The sequence below is a fragment of the Podarcis tiliguerta genome (genome assembly GCF_965153285.1).
Source record: "Podarcis tiliguerta genome assembly, chromosome: 2".
NCBI classification, from domain to species: domain Eukaryota; kingdom Metazoa; phylum Chordata; class Lepidosauria; order Squamata; family Lacertidae; genus Podarcis; species Podarcis tiliguerta.
The window spans coordinates 42,082,011-42,103,370 of NC_139535.1; the positions used below are offsets into that span (position 1 = coordinate 42,082,011).

A 21,360-nucleotide genomic window follows, 5' to 3' on the forward strand; every position below is an offset into this window, starting at 1 on the left:
CTCTGTGGCAAGCACTCGTAACATAAAGTGGATGAGTTTACCATAGGCCAACAACAAACCCACTATAGTAAAAACATTTCGCCCACCCTTTTTGTGGCTGGCCTATGTTCTTGTTTAGTAGTAAATGACCGAAAAGGTTTTCATCTGCTTCTAACAAGGCATAATTTAGCGACAACAGAAGAGACTACTGGGAGGTAATTTTGCCTCCTTCCTGTTTCAGGAAACCCTTTTAAACTTGATATGCTCAAACCTAAAGATAAGATAAGCAAATGAAAAGGCAACTAGACAGGGTAGCCAGATTACAAGGTGCACTCTGAAAGCACTAAACAGTATCTGTTTTGATCCTTTAAGTAGCAGTTTACATCTCCTTAAAAGAGATTTGACTCAGATGCTAATTACAGCCGGATGCATTGTTTTCCCTTCCCTACACCTGCTTTTGACTTTTAAAGTTGGTGAGCAACACTACAGGTTTATACATGCTTCTGATGATACAGAATCCTTTTGTTTAGTGCAGCACTGTTACCAAACATGGCCTCCTGCAAATTTGCAAGAGCGTGTCTAATCGAGACACACCATGGTTTTGTAGTTGCTTAAACCCCTATGAAGGACTGGGGGACAGGCCATAGCTGAGTGGTGAAGTATGGGTTTTTCACCCCAGGTCCAGTCTCTTGTTATAAGGTTTTTTAGGTAGCAAGACTGAGAGAGATTCTAGAGAGCCAGTGTACCATCAGGATAGACCAGGGGTGGAAATGCTTTTTTGCCTGTGGGCCAAAACATGTAGTATAGAAATTATATGGCAGGTGGCCTAATCCCTTGCACTGGAAAGACACACTTGTCAGCTGGCTGTTGAAGCATCCAACCTGGATGACAGCCCTAGCAGCCCAAGATGCAAGTAGCTAGTTATACTACACTCTGCATTGGAGCCACTTGATACTACAGTGGAACCTTGGTTCTCAAATGTAATCTGTTCCAGAAGTCCGTTCGACTCCCAAAGCGTTTGAAAACCAAGGCGCAGCTTCCGATTGGCACAGGCGCCCTGGAAACAATAGCCGACAACCGCATCAGACATTTGGGTTCCGAAAAACGTTCAAAAATCGGAACACTTATTTTCGGGTTTTTGGCGTTCAGAAGCCCAAATGTTCGAGAACCAAGGTTCCACTGTAAAACTTGTGCTTCTGTTGCTAAGACAGTAGAGACACAATTGTCCCCAAAGCAAGACCAATATGTTTCACACAACTACTGAAACCCACACTGTGCCTTGCATAGCTTGTTGCTCCTGCTTTATAAGAAGAGGACTGAATGGAGGCTGAGGAAGAGATAGCGTAACTATGCATTCCTCTTGCTTGCCTATGTAGAAACCACTGACTGCTGTTTGGCTGCTGGAATGTAGTGGGTAAGAGTTCCACCCCTTGCTCTGTCCACCACGGACATATGGCTCTCGAAGATTACAGTGGTACCTTGGGTTACAGATGCTTCAGGTTACAGACTCTGCCAACCCAGAAATAGTACCTTGGGTTAAGAACTTTGCTTCAGGATGAGAACAGAAATCGTGCGGCAGCAGCAGGAGGCCCCATTAGCTAAAGTGGTGCCTCAGGTTAAGAACAGTTTCAGGTTAAGAGCGGACCTCCGGAATGAATTAAGTTCTTAACCCGAGGTACCACTGTACATTTGAGTGAATGTGGCTCTCAGACTAGAAAGATTTATCCTTCTCTGCTTTGTAACTATATACCTATTAGCATACATCCCTTGGGAGGAACTTACAGAGGACTGCTGAGTAATAAATAATAATTGTATCTCATTGGGATTCCTCTACATGTTTTGTGAGCACAATTAGTATTCATTTGTAACCTAATACTGCCAGAAGTTTGATTTTCCATGTTTTATTCATTCTATTTTATTTATGGCATTTATAGCCCACCTTTTTCTCAGAGGAGCTGGAGGTGGTGTACATGGCTCTCCCCCTCTTCATTTAACCCCCCACAACAACCCTGTTAGGTAGGTTAGGCTGAGAGGCAGTGACCGGCCCAAGGTCACCCAGTGAGCTTGATAGCTGAGTTGGGACTTTTAGTGGGGTCTCTCAGGTCCTAGTCTGACGCTCTAACCATTACTCTCACCACATGGCTTTAGAAAATATGGAATACTTTTAAAATTGGCATCCTGCTAAAATGGATAACAGTTTTCCTCTGAGCTAGTAAGAGTATCTGGCATCTTAAAGCAATGCTTGAACAGTAAAATCCCAACCCAGTAAATAGTCATAATTGGTCAGGTATTAGTGCTTTATAAACAGTGAATGTCTGATCAGCAGCTGATTTAAATTTTAACGTGGAATGGCTGGAAGCTGAAATGCAGGATCACTCAGAACAGTTCTCCAATACATTCCCACAGGATGAAAAGCCTCTTAAAGTGAAAAACAAACTTTTAGCCTGGAGTTCCTAACCTAAATTCACTTGTGTTGCAACTCTGTAGGAGGTAGGGAATGAATTTAATCCATTGATTGTACTGAGAGAATAGAAAACCGTGCTTGGTTTTCCTACCACAATTATAGAGGCCAAGAATAGTGCTGAGGGGTGGTTTAAAGAAGCTGCCCAGGCAGGTTTTGCAAAAAGCTTTGTGAAAGAAAGGAAATAGTCAACTGTAGTTGGATAATATAGCTATTCTTTTCATTATTCATTCTTGAGTATCAATTTTTAGTGGTAGTACAAGATGTTCAAAGTGTTGGAACAAGGGTAGATATTCTGTGTAGGCTGCAAATTCAGATGTCTGAAAATGCAGTTTTCTTTACTGAAGAGTCTTCAAGTGCTGGTGTGCCTCCTTCCCAAGTTATGCTATTACAACATTACTTTAATTTCGGTTAAGCTTGTTCTATGCAAGTATTATTTTATTTACCTGAAGAATAAGTGTTTGTGTGTGTAGAGCTAATTTTTCACATGTTCTTGATTCCTTGTGTGCAACCTAAATGCATTAAATAGCTATCACAGTTGTATGGATTTCATACTTTTACTAGGTTTCTTCCTGACTTGTGATCTGGACAGGTACTCCTAACAAAAGATCACTTGAAGCACAATGCTTTCCAATGGAGGCAATTAACGTTCAGCTAAAGTCATCAGAGATGGAAGAGCCAAATGAATTCATGTGTGAGCTGAGTCCAAGTTATCTTCAAATTCAAACTTTTCTCTTGTTTCTCTGTAGGCTTTATCGCCAATTGGAAAGAATCCCGGGTTACTTAATATCACCTTTAAGTATGACAGTAAGTTCTCCTTCCTGTTTCCTCTGGAAACAAGTTTACTCATTTCATTTGTTAATGTATTAAATTAGTTTTTAACACCATGTATTGAAGTAATCTATTTTTTTAAAAAAAATCAACAGTGATAATAGAGAATTGTTGAATTAGCACATTTTATTTAGTTAATCTAATTATTTAGAGCAGAGTGGCTTATCTCCCAGACGTTGTCGAGCATCAGCCTTAGCCAGCTTTGTTAATGATCTCATCATGGGAGTTATATTCCTGCAACATTTGGAGGGCCAGAGGTTAATGCACCTAATGTAGGCCTGTTACAGGTAACAACATAAAAAACTGTGTGTGCATAATATGTGTCTCTACCCAAAACTTGCCTCCCCAGCCATTTATTTCATGTCATTTATAACCCACATTTCTGCAAAACAAAGCATTCAAAGCAGTGTACAAGCACAATTTGTAACAACATAGACGATTAAAATGATAAATCAATAAAAAGCAACCTCACCAGAACAAATAAACAAAACAGTAAAATTCAGAGAGCTCTGGTAACTGAGGGATGCCTGTTTGAATAAGAATTGTCTTATGTTGCTCATCTAGAATGGAAAGAAGCCTGCTGGATCTCACTAGGGATGGTGCTCTAACTGCAGCAACACACTTGTTCACAGAGAAGAGAATTAAAGGGCTTTAAGCTACTTACATCCTATGGCATGCTTATGCAAATAAGGCAGATGATACTGCTTTTTACTGGATCTTTGGTTGGGTTATGGAAGAAAGGAAGTCCAAGGGAGCCGTTCTTGCATACTCTCACTATTGTAGTTGCTGCATACAGGGTATTTCATAAAGGCTACAGCTTTCATCACCATGAGGAAATAACAGAGACTAGAGAGCCAGGCTACGATCCACCCATGTTTAACCCCATAAAAGTGAATAATCTACCATGTTAATTCTTGCTGAATTGTGTTTCCTTGTTAACATTGGACCCTATCTCATAGTACATAAAATTTTGTCATTAATAGTTTATTTCTAATGTGGACCATGGATACCTTTTTCCCACCTTTCCATAGTCAGTATTCTTAAAAGCTATTTTCTGTCAAGTACAAAAGATTTATTTACCCGAAATCTGTTCTTTGTTCTTCTGAAAAGAAATCAAAAGTAATGGAATAAGATTGTCATTTTTGAGCATAAAGCCTTAGCAACAGGAATCCGAAAATGGAAAGCTAGCTATTAATTTGACCCAGATGTTGCAGGAAGCTCTTGCTCAAAACTTCCTATTAAAAGACAGGTTTCTATTTTTGCTAATAGGAAGCTCTTGCTGTCCTTCATTTGAATTGTGCAGCAGAATAGGAGCTTTCACTAATTTATAGTTATATCATGGTGGTGATCTCAGAGCAGTCATCTACAGAACAGAATTATGAGGCTTGATAGATAGCAGGAACATCTTCTGCAGAACTTTTTTTTAAAAAAAGTATATTGGCTAAGCTTGTGAATGTGTCTTTGCGTAAGGCCTGGATTAAACGTATTTCACCCGATTGTTCTTTCTTTAGACTGCACTCCTTATTTGAGCTCACTGGGAAAGCATGTAATTGGTGATGTACAGAACATCACTATTAGCCAGTATGCATGCTCTGATCAAGTTGCCGTGACAATACTGTGGACAGCAAATCCCATTGGTAAGTAGAATAAAAAAGAAATTGTGCTCATGTGCCCTTTGTAGTAGCAATTAGTTGATGACTTCTGTTCATGGATGCTCCAAGTAGAATTGTTATTGTCACCATCCGGTTCTTCTCAAATCTCCTGAAATTAATCCCCCTAAAATTTGGGCTAGAAACTTGAGAAAATTTGTTAGGAAATGAGCTGCAGGCTGTCCAAATAAGCTAAACTAAGCACTCTAGCATGAAGGACACTTATTTGCAATGTTTGAAATGGTACCCTCCCCATTTTTAAAAAATGGCAAGTTCTGTACAATTGCTAAATCTTTAAGAAGTCCTTTGAAAATCACTTTCAGCCCAGATTAGGTTTGAATGGTTGGGAGCATGTTTAACCCTCTCCCATTAAAATCACTGGTTCTTAAAGGTGCATAATTTGATTCATCCCCCTCTAGGTTAGATTGTTTGTGCCTCTCCTGCTTTCCATTTACAATTGTGATTTGAGACATGCTTAATTGGAAATAGATTTTAGTGAATTCTTGTACCTTCCAAGAATAAAGTAAGGAAAGTATAAACAGCATTTATAAACAAAATTCAATGCAGGGATACACCTTACAGAACAATTGTGTCTTTCAGTGTGTGTTTAAATCTGTTAGCCTTTCAAAAAGGGCTGAGGTCATGAACTGATTATAGAAATGTACTTTGCCGAAGAATTAGTAAATATATTTTGTGGAAATAGAAAAATCTAAAGCTTGATAACATGCAGCTTACCGCTGATGAATTTTGAATTGAAAACAATGAGCAGATAGAGAGAAGGAATGTGGAAGTGATACTCAATGCTTGGAAGAGTGCAGAGTTACTGAATTGGTAATCTGCAGCTGCAGGTTTGGCTGCATCCAATCTCCACGGGATACAAAGCTTGGTGCTTTCTCTTGTAATGATCAGAGGTTAATCCTTCTGAAAGCATCAAGAGAGAACTGTAGTTGAAGGATCTCAGGTAACAGGGAGCCCGTTAACTCTTCTCTTTCATGGTCTATATGTTAGCACAAACACTGCTTTTGTTCCTCTAAATATTAAGAACACAGTGGGTGGCTCATTTGTATTTCCCATTGCAAGATCATTTAGAGCCCTGAAATAAGATATTCGTGTGTGTGTGTGTGTGTGTGTAGTTTCGAAACCTGCATTCAAATGCAACAAATATCCAGAGTTAAACTATGGTAATCCAGTTTTGGTTTAAGTACTTTTGGACTATGGGTGTGTCCCCCAGTCTTTAACACAGTTATCAGGCGCTGTGCTTAGATTCTCTTTTTTTTCTTTTCTCTTTTTTTTTTCCCCACGTGCACAAGCTGTTACTTATGTTTTTCCTGTATGGGCCTACGGCCGTAATAAATAAATTGATTGATTCTCTTTTCACCTCAGCCTCTTACTCAGAATCTGTTTTGTTCATGAATGGTATAAGCACTGTAGATTGCAAACTTAGCCTTTCTTCTAAAGTGTGTGTGATTTACAAGATTCTTTGTAGGCCAGTTATGCAAAGCACCTTGTCTTAAAAACAGAAAGAAAGAAAAAACCCACACTTGTTTCTGAGCCTTGTAACCATTGTTAACATGATCCTCATCCAAACCAAATTTCACCTGACGTTTTCAGTTGTTTTCAGAACTGTAGCCACTTTGAACACTTCTGAAATTCAGTAGGTGTTTTGGACTTTCTTCCTATCTCCAAGCTTGAGGCCTGGGGCTCTTTCAAATTGAATTGTACTTTGGAGGCCCTGTTTGCTGTTCATGAGAGGTGCTCTCAAGTGCTCCTCGGCACATGCTCAGGGACACAGGCCTGGCATCCAAATGCCTTGGCTGTGTGCCAAGGTCAGACAACTTTTGTGGCTGCCTGCCTCTGAGCAGGATGTAAGCGCAGCTTGTGCTCATCATCTAGCAAAGTAAGATAGAGGGGCTACATGTGCTATTCTGTGCTACACGTGCTACATTAAAAAAGAAAAATGTGGTTATTTGCATGTTGGCCCCAGGCATTTTAATATCACAGAGCACTCTTCCAGCATTAGCTCAACGCTGTGGGAACCACTTTAGTGTGGCTTTTTCATATGATGCACCGTTAATAGTACAAAGTTTTTTTGGAGGGGAAGGTCACATGGGAGGAACCAGCTGATGAATATATATCCATCGTATATAAAACACACATACACATCCAGCCTTTAAATATGTATTTGATTTTTGTTTAAATGTATGCAGGTATTGAATTTCTGAAGGGATTTCGAGTAATACTTGAAGAGTTGAAATCAGAGGGAAGACAATGTCAACAGTTGGTCTTAAAAGACCCAAAGCAGCTGAATTCAAGTTATAAATGGACTGTAAGTAGTGTATTTTGGACGCGGGTGGCGCTGTGGGTAAAAGCCTCAGCGCCTAGGGCTTGCCGATCGCATGGTCGGCGGTTCGAATCCCCGCGGCGGGGTGCGCTCCCGTTGTTCGGTCCCAGCGCCTGCCAACCTAGCAGTTTGAAAGCACTCCCGGGTGCAAGTAGATAAATAGGGACCGCTTTATAGCGGGAAGGTAAACAGCATTTCCGTGTGCGGCTCTGGCTCTCCAGAGCAGCGATGTCATGCTGGCCACGTGACCCGGAAGTGTCTCCGGACAGCGCTGGCCCCCGGCCTCTTGAGTGAGATGGGCGCACAACCCTAGAGTCTGTCAAGACTGGCCCGTACGGGCTGGGGTACCTTTACCTTTAAGTAGTGTATTTTAAGGAAATAGTATTTTTTTAGAAAGTGTTGAATAATTCAGGTAAAAAATCCAGAACTATTATTTTATGAGAAGCCTATTTGAAGTTAGTGGAGCTTCTTGGTACATGTGACTTTGATTATTGGAACACATTTTCCCTGTTTTTATCAGAGCACAGCATACTACATCTCTTTGAAAATTCCCTTGCTTACCTCTTTGCAGCAAGGAAATATGGTAGTTATATGAAGTGCCAGAAGGAAAGTGTATGACTACTTTGCGGGGGGCGGGGGGCGGGGGGCGGGGTTGCTTCTGATAAGAATATTATGGGACAAGCCAAGAGACTTCTAGCTTCTGTTTATACCAAGAACCAGCACTTTATGAGAGAGAGGCTTTTACAAACTCCTGACTCCCACCAGCCCTAGTCTCTGCAAAATCATGAACCCGCCTGTGCCCCTCCTTAAGAGAGTTGTTAATTAAGTCATTCAAAAAAGTAAGGGGTCTAGTCCCCTTTTGGTTCCCATGTGCTTCAAGCACTTGCAAAGAAGAAAGATGGCAAATAAACATACTTGCACTCAAGTTGACCATGCAGCAAGCTTTAAAATACGTTACTGACTGGCTTTAATTTCTATCTTCTCTTTCTCTCCCCCCCCCCCAACCATTTGCAGGGAGTGGAGTCTCAGTCTTTTCTCAATCTGAAATTTGAAACTGACTACTTTGTGAAGGTTGTCCCTTTCCCATCCATTAAGAACGAAAGCAACTACCACCCATTTTTCTTCAGAACTCGGCGTAAGTACATTGGCAATTGCAACTTTCTGCTTTTAAAGGTACCTGTGTCTTGTGTCTTAAGCAAAGCAGGTAGCAACTTGAAACGCCAAAGTTTCCACTTCCAGCTAAAATCTACTTCAAATAAATTTGGAGGCCTTGGAAAGAAAGATGGGAATAGGAATCACAGTCAACAATACAGGAAGTGTTAAGAAATGTTTTGATACATTAATAGTAAGTTCATTTAATGGCATTCAGATTGCTCTGGCCCTCCCCCCATCTCCCCATGATTGCTTTTAGGAAGGTAAAATAGCATTATAAGGTTGTGTCTCTGCTTGTCACCTATCAGGATAAGATTCAAATGACATTTTCAGCCATCCTATGAGTAACCTGATTGTCTGAATCTATTTTTTCAAAGCTTGATGCTATAATTGCTTGATGCTACAATTCAGCAATTGGTTAGAGACCCTGGGGTTCTGTTTTTCTTCTTCTTCTTCACGTAGTGAGGGTCACATGACTTGCTGGTGTAAAGGAGGTCCTGCTTTTTATATGATGCCCAGCAAATTTATGGGAAACTGCTATATTTGTGTAAGCTATTTGTTGGAATCCTTGACCTGCCTTATTCCAAGGACTCTAGGCAGGTAACAGATAAATAATTTTTTGACATTCTGAAGCCTGTGATATAATATATGATATAACCCAACCTGGACTCATCAAGGATGAAAGGAAGGATGTATACTTATTTGTAAAACCTGAGTTTTAAAGAATCCATTGTTTTTTTTTCCTTGCTAGCCTGTGAATTGCTACTGCAGCCAGAAAACTTAGCCTGCAAACCTTGTAAGTATTTGCTCAGCATTCCTTGAATGAGGATTGTATAATTAATAATTTTCCTAAAATAGTAATTAATGTTTAAATATCTCTTCCTTGATAGTCTGGAAGCCAAGGAATCTGAACGTTACCCAGCAAGGCTTTAATATGCATGTGTCTTTTGACCATGCACCGCATAATTTTGGATTCAGATATTATTATCTGCACTACAAACTTAAAAACGAAGGACACTTCAAACAGAAGACTTGCAAACAGGTTGGCTCAGCATGATTTATAACATGGTTCACAATGCACTGTACATGAAACTGTTAAGCATAAAATTCCTGTAGGGACAAGTTTTTGAAAGAGATTCTTTGGACAGTTTCCTTTTTGAGCAGAACAAATAAAAATCTTCCGTACTGGTTGATAGGCATAAATATGTCACATGGTTTCTATATTTGTTCTAGCATTCTAACAGACCAGACAACATTTTACTGCATGAAACAGGTTCCAATGTGCTGGGGCTCATCTATGTTAAAATGTATCGCACAAGTTGATTGATTGTAGTTTAGTGGTGTCCAATGCTTTTTAGCAAATAAATTTGACTAACTGATAGTTAAGTGTTAACAGCTCTGTGCTGGCGGACCTAATTTCCAGCAGATTTAGGGCACAGTTCCTAAATACAGTCGTACCTTGGAAGTTGAATGGAATCTGTTCCGGAAGTCCATTCGACTTCAAAACATTCAGAAACCAAAGTGCGCCTTCTGAATGGCTACAAGAAGCTCCTGCAGCCAATCGGAGGCCGCAGAAGCCTTGTCGGATGTTCAGCTTCCAAAAATAGTTCACAAACCGGAACAGTCACTTCCGGGTTTGCAGCGTTTGGGAGCCAAAACGTTTGAGAACTAAGCTGTTTGAAAACCAAGGTACGACTGTATAGGAGTTAACATTGGCTGAAGAGCAGTAGGATTCAGCAGAAGCTCCACTATGTTGATGAAATGAAAAACATGCTTCATCTCAACAGGCACACAGAATCTATGCACCCAGCCCACTGGTGGAGTGGATGAACAAGGGCAGAGTTATGGGCACCCATTTCAGTGGCAAAACAGCTTGCCAGTCCTAGATCTGGTGCCATACTTCTCTCTCAATGTACTGGCCTGTGTGGATTGGCTCCCTCTGTTTGTGGACATCATTTGGCATCAGCAGCAGCATGGCCTCTGATTAGGGAAGAGTGGTAGAATTTCCAGGAACTGTGTTCATGCATCTGTCATTTCGCCCCTCTGTTTTTCAAATTGCATGTTCCCTCCCAGATTGTGTTCTGGATATAGCAGACCTGCTGCCAGTGTATCTCTGATTGTGATGTAATATGAGTGCGGGGTTGCTGTGCTCATCAGTGTACTTAAAGTGAACTTTCTGGGATGAGGTTCACTGATTATTACAGCTGAGTGGAGAATATGCTACGTTGCTCCCAGGAATTTCTAACTAGGAAAACCCATTGGGAACACTCCCACTAAAGTTAAAACATTTTTGAATGTAATGTTTTTTTCAATAGGATAGATTTCACTGGGTGCCCGACTTATCCATTGAAATCAATGGGATTTGAAAGTGCTCAATATTGCCTGGATCATGCCCACTGTGCAAAACTTGGATCTCTTTCAATCATTCTGTGCCACAACAATGGGATCACAGCAGTTATTTCTATTCACATTGGATTGATCCACATAGAATAGGATAATACAGTATTTAGACTTTAGTACTGCAGCATGTAAAGTACTTGATAGCACAGACATACACCACAGTGTTTTCATCATATATCAGTATGCATGCATGCTATTTTTTTGAGAGTGAAAGTTGGGTTTAAATTTTACAAGTGCTCCTGCATTTTGGGGGTGGGGGTTGGGATTTTTGTTCTGGGTTTTTTTGCAACCTGAGAACAGTAAGCAATGTATCTGGGCTAAGGGTCGTTTAAAGTTGTACATCCTTCTATTGAATGCTAATGTAAGGTTTTCACCCAAAGGCCACAAGAACTGCAATTCTAATTTCCTTGGGTTAAATACTGATTGCTTTCAATCATATGTATTTGTCTTTGGAATCTGCTCCCTTGGGCAGTCTGATATGCTTGGCTCTGAACCAGCTGAGCCAGTCTGTGACTGCAGCAGAGTTCTCATTTGACTCTGGGAAGGAACACAGCCCTGTGTTCACCATTGGATTTTAGGTCATGGGCTCTGATTTCTTAATGTGAGACACTAAGTGGTTGGGAAAACCCAGCCAGATGGATGGGGTAAAAATAATAAATATTCATTCATTCATTCATTTGATCAATGACTCCAAAGTCTTTGGGCTTAATAACATTGTTCTGTGTTTGCCTTTATTTGTACTGGATGAATTTCCAAATTGATTCCTTTTTAATGGGAGTGCACCTTCTGCTTGGCATTCAAATGCATACAAATGACTTACAAGAAAACAATTTATTTCATATCTCTGTAGGAAAAAAATACAGATGTCACAAGCTGTATTCTTCAGAATGTCTCACCAGGAGATTATATAATAGAGGTAATGCAATTATTTGTAGTCTGAGAAGTTGGGGCTCACAGAAATTGTTCTCCTTCAAAATTAAAGGTGTCAGCATTCTGCATCTCCTTTGAAGCTCGGAATGTAGTTAGACAATGCTACATCATTACATTACTGCCATGGTGAAAAGGTTGCTTATTTTCAAATAAAAAATAGGGGTAGTAGCTTGAAATCAAGCTATCTTTGTAACTCTTGATCCAAAGAAGAGTTTTAAACCTTGATTCTTATCTTATTAACACTAACATTATTTGTGGGTTAGAGAGACTCTTCAACATGTTTGAAGTTTTTTATTTTTTTCAAATATGTCTAATTAATTTCATAGCTCTAATTTGTGTTGTTGTTGTTGTTGTTTTAAAAAAGACAAACTGGTTCATTCATGTTCAGTGTGTGGTTGCTCTTTGTTTACTGGATGCTTCACAGTTGATTCTGTGAAATCAATTCTATTAAAAAGCATTGTGAGGCAATACTAAGCTTCTGTATTTGATGCTTCTGTATTTCACACAGGCAAATCATCACTTTTATTCATCAAATGAATAAAAAGTGTACACAATTCTTATTTTACCAGTAACATCACTTTTTTCTTGACTCATGGGTACTTAGTAGTGATTCTTATCTCTAAAAATATAGATATTGCTATAAAGCATTTAAAATTTATTTCTCCTCTCTCCCTTTTTTAAAAAGCTGGTTGACGATACCAATACAACAAGGAAAACAATGCATTATGCATTAAAACCAGGTATGATATATTTCTACTTGAAAGAGATGTTAATTTGCCATTTTCATCTGAAGAATAATTCATAATCTCCAGTTAACTCCCAGTTAAGGTTAAAAGTTATGGGCCAGCTCTACACTGACCCTTTGCTCTGAAAGTTCTTACAGCTGTGGTCTTTCTCCATAGATCACTAGAAAATTGCAGAGGTGGACCACTTAATGATTATTCCGCCTGTTGCAGCAGTTGTAATGTGCTGTGCTTAAATGCTATATGATGTTTCATTTTATTGTAATTGCTTCTTTTTATTTCTTATATTGTATTTTGCTGCTTCCTTTATTTCTTATATTGTCTTTACAGTTTGAATTCCATAGAATTCAGATTGTGTTTTTCACAGACATGCTGCAGACCACTTGAATGAAGCTTGTGGTGGTCTGCAGATCACAGTCTGGGAACCCCTGCATTACATCACAAGAAGAGGGCAGAGGCCCTTCCTCTCTTGTCAGTGCTGTACCCTGTGTAATGGGTTATCCACACAATGTTAAATAGTGTGAAGCATGTTTGAGGTTGGGTTGTTCTACAAGGCGGAGTTTGTATAGCAAAGCCATTATGATGCCCTCCAGAAGTTGCTGAACTCCATTTCCCATCAGCCATAGGCAAGTAATTGGGATGATGGGAGTTGTAGTGCAGTCTAATCTAACAACATCCAGAGGGCACCCTGTTGGCTGCCACTGGTGTATCACCCTCTACTGTGTGCTAGTTTCCCTGGATTGATGGTGAATTCTATCATTGTGATAATTGATGGAAAGATATATAGGGTGGAGGAATTTTTGCAATAGTGCCCCCCATACCAATTACATAGAGATGGGAGAGTGGCCCTCTATTTCTGATGCATGCACTACAGTGGACTTAATAGAAACGAACAACATACTGCAAATATATGATTTAATATAGCAGTATTGCAAAAAAAGAAGCAATTTAGATAGTGTAGGCTTGCCATCAATGACAGTAGGAAGATGAGATCGTTAAGAATATCACAATTTGAGAAGAGCTAATTTACTGGTTTTCCTCTACTTTTCCAAGTGCACTCCCCGTGGGCTGGGCCGATAAGAGCAATAGCCATTACAGTTCCATTGGTTGTCGTCTCTGCATTTGCAACACTTTTCACAGTGATGTGCCGCAAAAAGCAGCAAGGTATGCATTTTTCCACATGATGAATTATAAGAGGGAAATGTCTGTAGCAGTGCTAACATTGGAAGGAAACATTGGAAGCTGCCCGGAGTGGCTGGGGAAACCCAGCCAGATGGGTGCGGTATAATTACTATTATTGTTATTGTTGTTGTTGTTGTTTCTAAAGCTGGATTCTGCTGTTAGAAGTGGTGGTGGTACTTCTCTAATGTTTAGGATGAGACTCTGCATTTGCGCTATATGGGCTACAGGGCTAGCCCATGGCATCTTGCTGCCTGAGGTAGAAGAGCAAATGCCTTTTCAAAACACCCTGAAAGCTGCCTCACGGTGTCTAATGACAGGGCCAACCCTGATCAGCTGTAGCATGTAGAGGATGACAGTAATCTGCACCTGCAGAGAGTTGTTTGTGTATGTCTGTTAGACCCAAATGTTTCCATTAGCAGCTATCCAGTGGCATAGTCAGTGAGCATTCACTTAACAGGCAAGCAGTAAGGACTTCCAAGTATGTCAAATGGCTGAAGAGGGTTTGGTTTTAAGTAGTTGGAGGGAAAATGGAATATTTTGGGAAATTAAGACAAATGTATCAACTCCTAAAGTTCCAAGCTGAAGCACGGAAAAAATGGCAGCACCTGTATGTATGTAGCTAGTAAAATCCTTTACTTTTTGTTTCAATTTAGAAAATATCTATTCCCATTTAGATGAGGAGAGTTCAGAATCTTCAACCTATTCTGCTGCCCTCCATGTGGAAAGGCAACGACCTCGGCCCAAAGTGTTCATCTGCTATTCCAATAAAGATTGTCAGAAGCACATTAATGTCATCCAGTGCTTTGCCTATTTCCTCCAGGACTTCTGTGGTTGTGAGGTAAACTCTTTTTGGCTGCTGCCAGTGCTTTGCATTTACTTGTGTGGGCCTGTACAAGTTATGCAAATAGCATGAGCCTCATAATGGCTGATTCTAGAAATTGCCTAGCCATGAAATGATTATTGGTGGACCATGCAATTTTTTTTTAAAAAGGAAGGGGAAAAAAATACTGATGAAATGTTGGTTCCATAAAGCCCTGGAATCCTATTCCTATGTCTTAATACACTATTGGTTCAGGCAGTCTTCATTGTAAGGGTTGGACTAGATCAGGGGTCGGCAAATTAAGGCACGCAAACCTTGTGGACCCTGCCATCTGCTTGGTCAGCCCCCGTGCTAAACTGGCGCAGCACAGAGGCCTCGCTGTGTGGGGAATGACTTCTGCGACATGACGTGGCTTCTGATTGGCTGCAGGAAGCTCCTGCAGCCAATCAGAAGCCACTGACGCCTCTGAGCAGGTGGTGATGCTGGCGCGGCCTCCACACTGCTGCCGCTTCCTCCCGCTTGGCTCTTCCCGCTCGACCACTTCCTCCTGCTCAGCTGCCTCAGCTGGAAGGAAGGGGTGGCACCCAGAAGTGGTCGAGCGGGAAGAGCCAAGCGGGAGGAAGCGGCAGCAGTGCAGAGGCTGCCTCCACTGCCCAGGCTAGCGGCATGGGCTCTGCACCCTGCCAAGACAGAGGATGCCGCTGACGCTGCTGAAGACGAGGTGGTGGTGGCATGAGTGGCGGTGTCAGGGGGTCCTTTCGCGAGGGGGGTGCTTTTGGGAGAGGGTGGGTCTGAGGGACAGTGGACTGGCCCCTTCCTGAAAAAGTTTGCTGACCCCTGGACTAGATAACCCTTAGGCTCTCTTCCAACCCCATAATTCTGTTTTTTCCTCTCTCTTTTAATATTCGAAAATTTGTACTTTAAATAGCTAGATTTGGCAAAAAGTGAGGGGGTGGAATTAGCCTGCAGGAGTCATTTAGAGTTGTATTTGTTCAGTGTTAATCCTGTCTCTGTGAGGTTTAAATGAATTGGTGTTTGTATGAATTTAAATGCTGATTTATTTTTTGCATAGAGATTTATAAAGCATGTCTGACCTCTAGTGGTCAAATCTTTGTAAAAGTCATTGCCTGTATTCTGCTTTAGATTCTTTTCAGGAAGGCTAAATCATACCCAGAGTAGACCCACTGAAATCAACATCCATTTATTTAACTAGTCTACTCTGGGTATGACTTGGTTGGATACAAACCATATTTTTTTAGAAAGGGTACCATTTTTTTTAAAGGTACAAATTAATGCTCGAGTGCCTTAGCCTCATCCATCAGATCTTGTGTGCATGAAAATTTCACGTCAATATTGGAGACAGTTCAACACAAATACCTTTGACATATGCACTTACTGTCATGGAGCTCCAAGTGTGTATTACAGTGGCTTTTGTAATTAAGCTGCTGCTTTTTGTGCAACTAAACATCTATATTCTTGGGTGGGGGTTATAATGTAGGATTGAGGCAAGTAAACCAACCTTGCATTTATTTTACAGTTCATGCATCATAAACTGGATTGTGTGTGCAGTGTACGTTCACACACACACACACACACACACACAAACACACCTATTATCTTGAAATTATTACCTTTCAAAAAATAATAATCTCAAAGTATGAACTTCTTAGACAAACCTATAATGCAGTGATGGAGAACCTGTAGCCCTCCATATGCCATTGGACTACAACTCCCATCAGCCCTACGCAGCATGTCCAACGGTCAGGGATGATGGAAGTTGTAGTCCAGCAGCATCTTGAGATCCACAAATTCTCCATCCCTACTTATGAAGGTCTGTGCATTAAGCCACATACAAGTTACTGAGCATAACTAATACATGCTTAGTAAATGTCAGTCCATTAGATGATGGTTTTAATAATATTTTTTCTAGGTTTCTTTAGACTTATGGGAAGATCTGAGGATTTGTAAAGAAGGGCAAAAAGAGTGGCTTCATCGAAAAATCAACGAGTCCCAGTATATTATCATTGTGTGTTCCAAAGGAATGAAATACTTTGTGGAGAAAAAGAACTGGAAGCATAAGGGACCCAAGGAGAAGGATGCTGCAAAGGGGGAACTGTTTCTGGTCGCTGTAGCTATAATAGCAGAGAAGCTGCGCCATGCAAAACAGAACTCACATGACCTCTGCAAGTTCATTGCTGTCTACTTTGATTACTCCTGTGAGGGTGACGTTCCTGGTATTCTGGATTTAACTACAAAGTACAAACTCATGGATAACCTGCCTCAGCTTTACTCCCATTTACAGTCCAGAGATCTTAGCCTTCATGATTCAGAATTGTATCCTGTACACATCAGCAAAAGGAATTATTTCAGGAGCAAATCTGGGCGGTCTCTTTATGTCGCCATTTGCAACATGCACCAGTATATCGACCAGGAGCCAGACTGGTTTGAAAAGCAGTTTGTTCCCTTCCGCCCACCTCCTTTACATTACCAAGAGCCAGTGATGGAAAAATTCGACTCTGGATTGGTACTAAATGACTTAGTCGGTAAACAAGTGACTGATGGGGATTTCTTCCTGAAAGCAGATGCAAATATTGTTCTACCTTTGAATTCAGACACTCATTGTGTGATGCAACATTTTAATCTTGGCGAGGACAGAGACTCTCAGGACATTCAGAATAGTAGCTGCATTCTTCAGCCACTGCTACATGTTGTAAAGGCTGCCAATCTCCCAGATATGCCCAGGGACTCTGGGATTTATGATTCTTCTGTTCCTTCATCTGAATTATCACTCCCTTTAATGGAAGGACTCATAGCAGACCAAATTGAAACCTGTTCCATTGCAGAGAGCGTCTCCTCTTCCTCAGGACTGGGTAAGATGGAACAGAGAGTGAACTACACTCAAGTTACAGTCTAAACATTTATATAACTGGACATTTGAATAGAATAATGCTCCCTCTTGATCTGCTGTTCAACAATACAGCACCAAATTTTAGTTGTGAGCAATGAAGAATTAGCAGGATAGTTCAGTTGGTTAGGGCGTGGTGCTGACAACACCATGTATTGGGACAACACCTGTAAGCGACAGCTGTATATTCCTGCATTGCAGCGGGTTGGACTAGATGATTATCAGGGTCCCTTCCAACTTGTATGATTCTATGCGGCAATTAGAAAAACATATCAGCAAGTAGCAGGAGGTTTTGGGATGCTAGGGACCAAAAATAAATTTTAAATTCTCCACTGAATTCCATATTTACTTCAACTCCACCCCGACCCCCCCCATATGTTGGGTGTGGGTGTTTCTTGCTTTTAGACTTCATTCTTGCTTAAAATTTACACCGGGTTAGGCTTTTCTGTGTTGGGTTGAAATAAACGACAGACGAGTGACAAGTGTCATACGGGAGGCATCTCCCGAGCATGTCTCGGGGAGTCCCTTTTATTGACTATTACAGCATTGCCACGTACAGTGGTGCCTCGCAAGACAAAAAGAATCCGTTCCGCGGGTCTTTTCGTCTTGCGGTTTTTTCGTCTTGCGAAGCAAGCCCATTGACGGAGTAGCGCTATTAGCGCTATTGGCGATTTAAGGGCTAAAAACGGCTTTTTAAGGGGTGGGGGATTAGCGGTTTTGCTGCTAAAATGCTTTTAGCAGCTTAGCGCTTCAGGAAAATGGGGTTTTGGAGCGAAAAAACCCCTCAAAATTTTTCGTCATTTTTCGTCTTGCGAAGCAAGCCCATAGGGAAATTCGTCCTGCAAAGCGCCTCTGCAAACGGAAAACCCTTTCATCTTGCGGGTTTTCCGTCTTGCGAGGCATTCGTCTTGCGGGGCACCACTGTATGTGCTTGTTGCTGATTGGTTAACACAAAGACAATGCAAGGGTTGCATATAAGCATTAATCATCAATAGATTAAAGGTTGGGAAAGGAACACAGAGTTGGACAGATATGAAAACCTCCCTATTAAACTATTGATTGATATAACAAAACTTAAAAGGGCATAACTATTGTATTCCATAGATGTGGTCAACCATGCATTAAGAACAGGTCAGGGTACAATGTTTCATGAACTCAATGTTCTAGGCAGAGCTTTTCACAGACTTTTGTGCAGTTCTGATTGATCTTGTTATTGGTTTTTTCACCTATCAGAACTGTTCCCTGTGATTTTTTTACACAGAACTAGCCTTTTCGCAGCTTTGGTCTACAGACAAATAAGTTTAGGTTTTGTATGCTACTTCTCCTTTTGTCTTACTGTATTTATCCCTCCGAAGCTCAGACCCCACCACTCCATTTTTACATATTATCCTGAACTTTTCCCTCTCCTCTGCAACCCCTTCTGCAGAGAGTCAGAAGGACTTTCCAGAACAGATTCTGAGGGTGTGTGGGGAGAAAAAGGGGAAGTCTTGTTGCGTGAATGGAAATCCACATGTACAGAACTGGATACAGCATTCAAAATAGAAAAAGCCATTAGGATCCTCCCCACGGGGTGGCTGGTGGTAGATCACAGGGCAGGGGAAAGAAGGAACAGGGAAAGTCTAGTCTTTTCCTGCCTCCCTTTCTTTTCCTGGAATTGTTTTGGGACTCAGAGCTTGTTTGCATGTTGTATTTTACTGTATTTTGAAATGAAGTTGAAACTAATTGGATAACTGGACATTTCCTACATTTTTCCCTGTAGGAGAAGAAGAACCTCCTTTGCTTGCTGCCACCAAATCCTTAGTGCCTGGAATATGTAAAGCAGAACTTCACTGCCATATCCGCACTGAAGAACTGCAGGCGATCGCACCTTTATAACACACTGCAAGATTGTTACGCATTGCCACTTTATCATCGACAACCTCTGTGTATGCATTAATCTCTGCGTTATCACAGCCACTTGACTTACTTGAAGGAAAATATACTTTCCTAGCAGATTATCTGTTGCTCCCCAGGAGAGTTTATGGCCAGTATATTTTTATACATAGTTCTTTTTTAAAAAATAAAATAAAGTATTTTCTGCTTTGATACTGTAACAGCTAAGATTTTTTTTATTAAAAAAAAGTTATTCCTAGAACCAGACTCATGATCAAGTTATATATACAGAAACTGAACATGTCTAATTTCTGAAATATGTATTTTGAAGTACAAAATGAGTTGCCAGTAATGTCTGGCACTCTGATAATTCAGTGCATTATTTTATATATGCTTCTGGCTCTTAAATACTAAAGTACTTTCTACAATAATAAGTCTGCAGCAGGAATTGGGGGGTGGAAGGGCAGAATTCAGTGTTAAAATGCCAAAGACTAGTTCTATAAAGGATAGACTTTATTAAAAAAAGAAGAAGAAATCTCTCATTTTTTTCGTTCCTGTTTATCTGCCCCATTGTGTTTTGGTAGAAAATTAAAACATGTCACATTTTTTGTGTCTTATGTTAACCTGTGGACATATTTATGTTAATCTTTATTTTGCCATTTCAGTTTGAGAATAGTTTACATTCATACTCAGTTATGTTTACTAGTTCTCTTCAGACTTTCATTTTAGGATTAATTATTTGTTGTTTAGGGAAATCTGAATCTCTGCAAATGCTCTTAGTTGAGCCTGTAAACACTAAAATGCTATGAATAGTCCAGTAAAACCATTAGGCTTTGAGGAAGGGGGAAACTATAAGCAATTGTTATAAAGCCAAACCTTTGCTTTATGCAACTGACAGTGTCCTTAACATCATACTAAAAATCCAGGAAATCTTAATGAAGGGGAAGTCTTGTTGACCTCCATTTTACACTGGTGCCATGGATTTGTTACATATATAATTGTTCATGCATATATACATTATTTTCCCCATTTGTTTGGTATTTTTAAAAGACGCAAATGTATTAAGCATATACATTTTTTTAAACAAGTTGTATGTGCAGCAGCAGCACAAGAACAAAAATACAAGTGCATAACAGTCAAATGTATGGAAAAAATCTGGATGTGCATGCAAATTTAATATTCAGAGTCTTTGGAATCATTAAGCAAAGTCCATTGAGAGATAGCTTTTGCAAATTGTATTAAATGTATTGATCACAATTGCCCTAAAACTGTTTTAGTCTAACGTAGGTTAGTGTTTAATTGCAATAACTACATCAAGAGTAGTAAGCTATTCTGTTGATGTTATTCTGAAATGAAAACTTTATTGAATGGTTTAAACATGAGAGGATATTTTGCTGAAGAATCACTGTCGTAAATAATGGTATTTCTGCCCAAGGTAACCATGCTAATTTTTTAAAAAAACTTTGCACTGCCTGCCATGGTTGATATTCTATTGCCTGCTCCTTTCTGTTTGTGTGCTAACCAGCTGGAAAGGTAGCCTGTGTATCCTGATTACTTGAAAGTTCATACAATAGTTGCCCCATAATACTTTTCGTTCCACAACAATCAAGGCACTTCTGTCTGGCAGCTTTCCCTTAATTTCAAAGTAAAATGTGTTCAGTGATTTTTTAAAAATTTAAAGACAAGTGGCAAACTTGGCAAACTAGGATAGCAAAACACATAATAAAATTTTTGAATGGAAGGTCCAACTAGATGATGCAGCAGCTAGAACATTGGGTGCCTGCGAACAGATACAAAGAGGGTGCTTTATTCTCAACCATTAGTGTTGCCTCTGCACATGCTGTTCCTCTCAAAGCACTCCCCCCCCCAGCCCCCCCCCCCCAGTTGGCTTCAAGATCAGAAGCAAACTCCACTTAGAGAGAGGGGAGTGTAAAATGGGGAAAGGGTTCAGAAGATGCCATATCTAGTTTAGTAGAGAACTCCCCCCCCCAATGTTTTTAGACTACAACAGCCCCATCTAGGATGGCCAATTGTCAGGGATGAATGGAATTGTAGTTCAGCAACAAGTTACTAACACTTGCCCTAAATTAATTAT

The 21,360-nt window shown here is 40.4% G+C and overlaps 1 protein-coding gene and 1 long non-coding RNA gene across 5 annotated transcripts in view; one reads left to right on the plus strand and one right to left on the minus strand.

Moving 5' to 3' along the window:
• The window catches only part of IL17RD (interleukin 17 receptor D), a 52,047-nt gene extending 32,247 nt beyond the window's left edge, over positions 1 to 19,800 (plus strand). For 2 of the 4 annotated variants that reach the window (XM_083421173.1, XM_083421172.1), the window contains exons 2-13: positions 3,190 to 3,247; positions 4,783 to 4,908; positions 7,128 to 7,246; positions 8,276 to 8,396; positions 9,165 to 9,209; positions 9,304 to 9,455; positions 11,664 to 11,729; positions 12,429 to 12,483; positions 13,540 to 13,650; positions 14,322 to 14,506; positions 16,419 to 17,358; positions 19,153 to 19,800. In XM_083421173.1, the coding sequence (XP_083277299.1) occupies positions 3,190 to 3,247; positions 4,783 to 4,908; positions 7,128 to 7,246; positions 8,276 to 8,396; positions 9,165 to 9,209; positions 9,304 to 9,455; positions 11,664 to 11,729; positions 12,429 to 12,483; positions 13,540 to 13,650; positions 14,322 to 14,506; positions 16,419 to 17,358; positions 19,153 to 19,268 (2,094 nt within the window). In that variant the 3' untranslated portion in view covers positions 19,269 to 19,800. Of the gene's footprint in view, positions 1 to 3,189; positions 3,248 to 4,782; positions 4,909 to 7,127; positions 7,247 to 8,275; positions 8,397 to 9,164; positions 9,210 to 9,303; positions 9,456 to 11,663; positions 11,730 to 12,428; positions 12,484 to 13,539; positions 13,651 to 14,321; positions 14,507 to 16,418; positions 17,843 to 18,560 lie in introns of all 4 variants that reach the window. The other 2 variants (XR_014506626.1, XM_083421171.1) reach the window with 2 other exon arrangements.
• Positions 1 to 21,360, minus strand: part of LOC310668704 — a 32,215-nt gene that overhangs the window by 5,707 nt on the left and 5,148 nt on the right. Inside the window, exon 2 of the long non-coding RNA XR_014506809.1 lies at positions 8,439 to 8,530. This is a non-coding gene — a long non-coding RNA (uncharacterized lncRNA). The remainder of the gene's footprint in view (positions 1 to 8,438; positions 8,531 to 21,360) is intronic.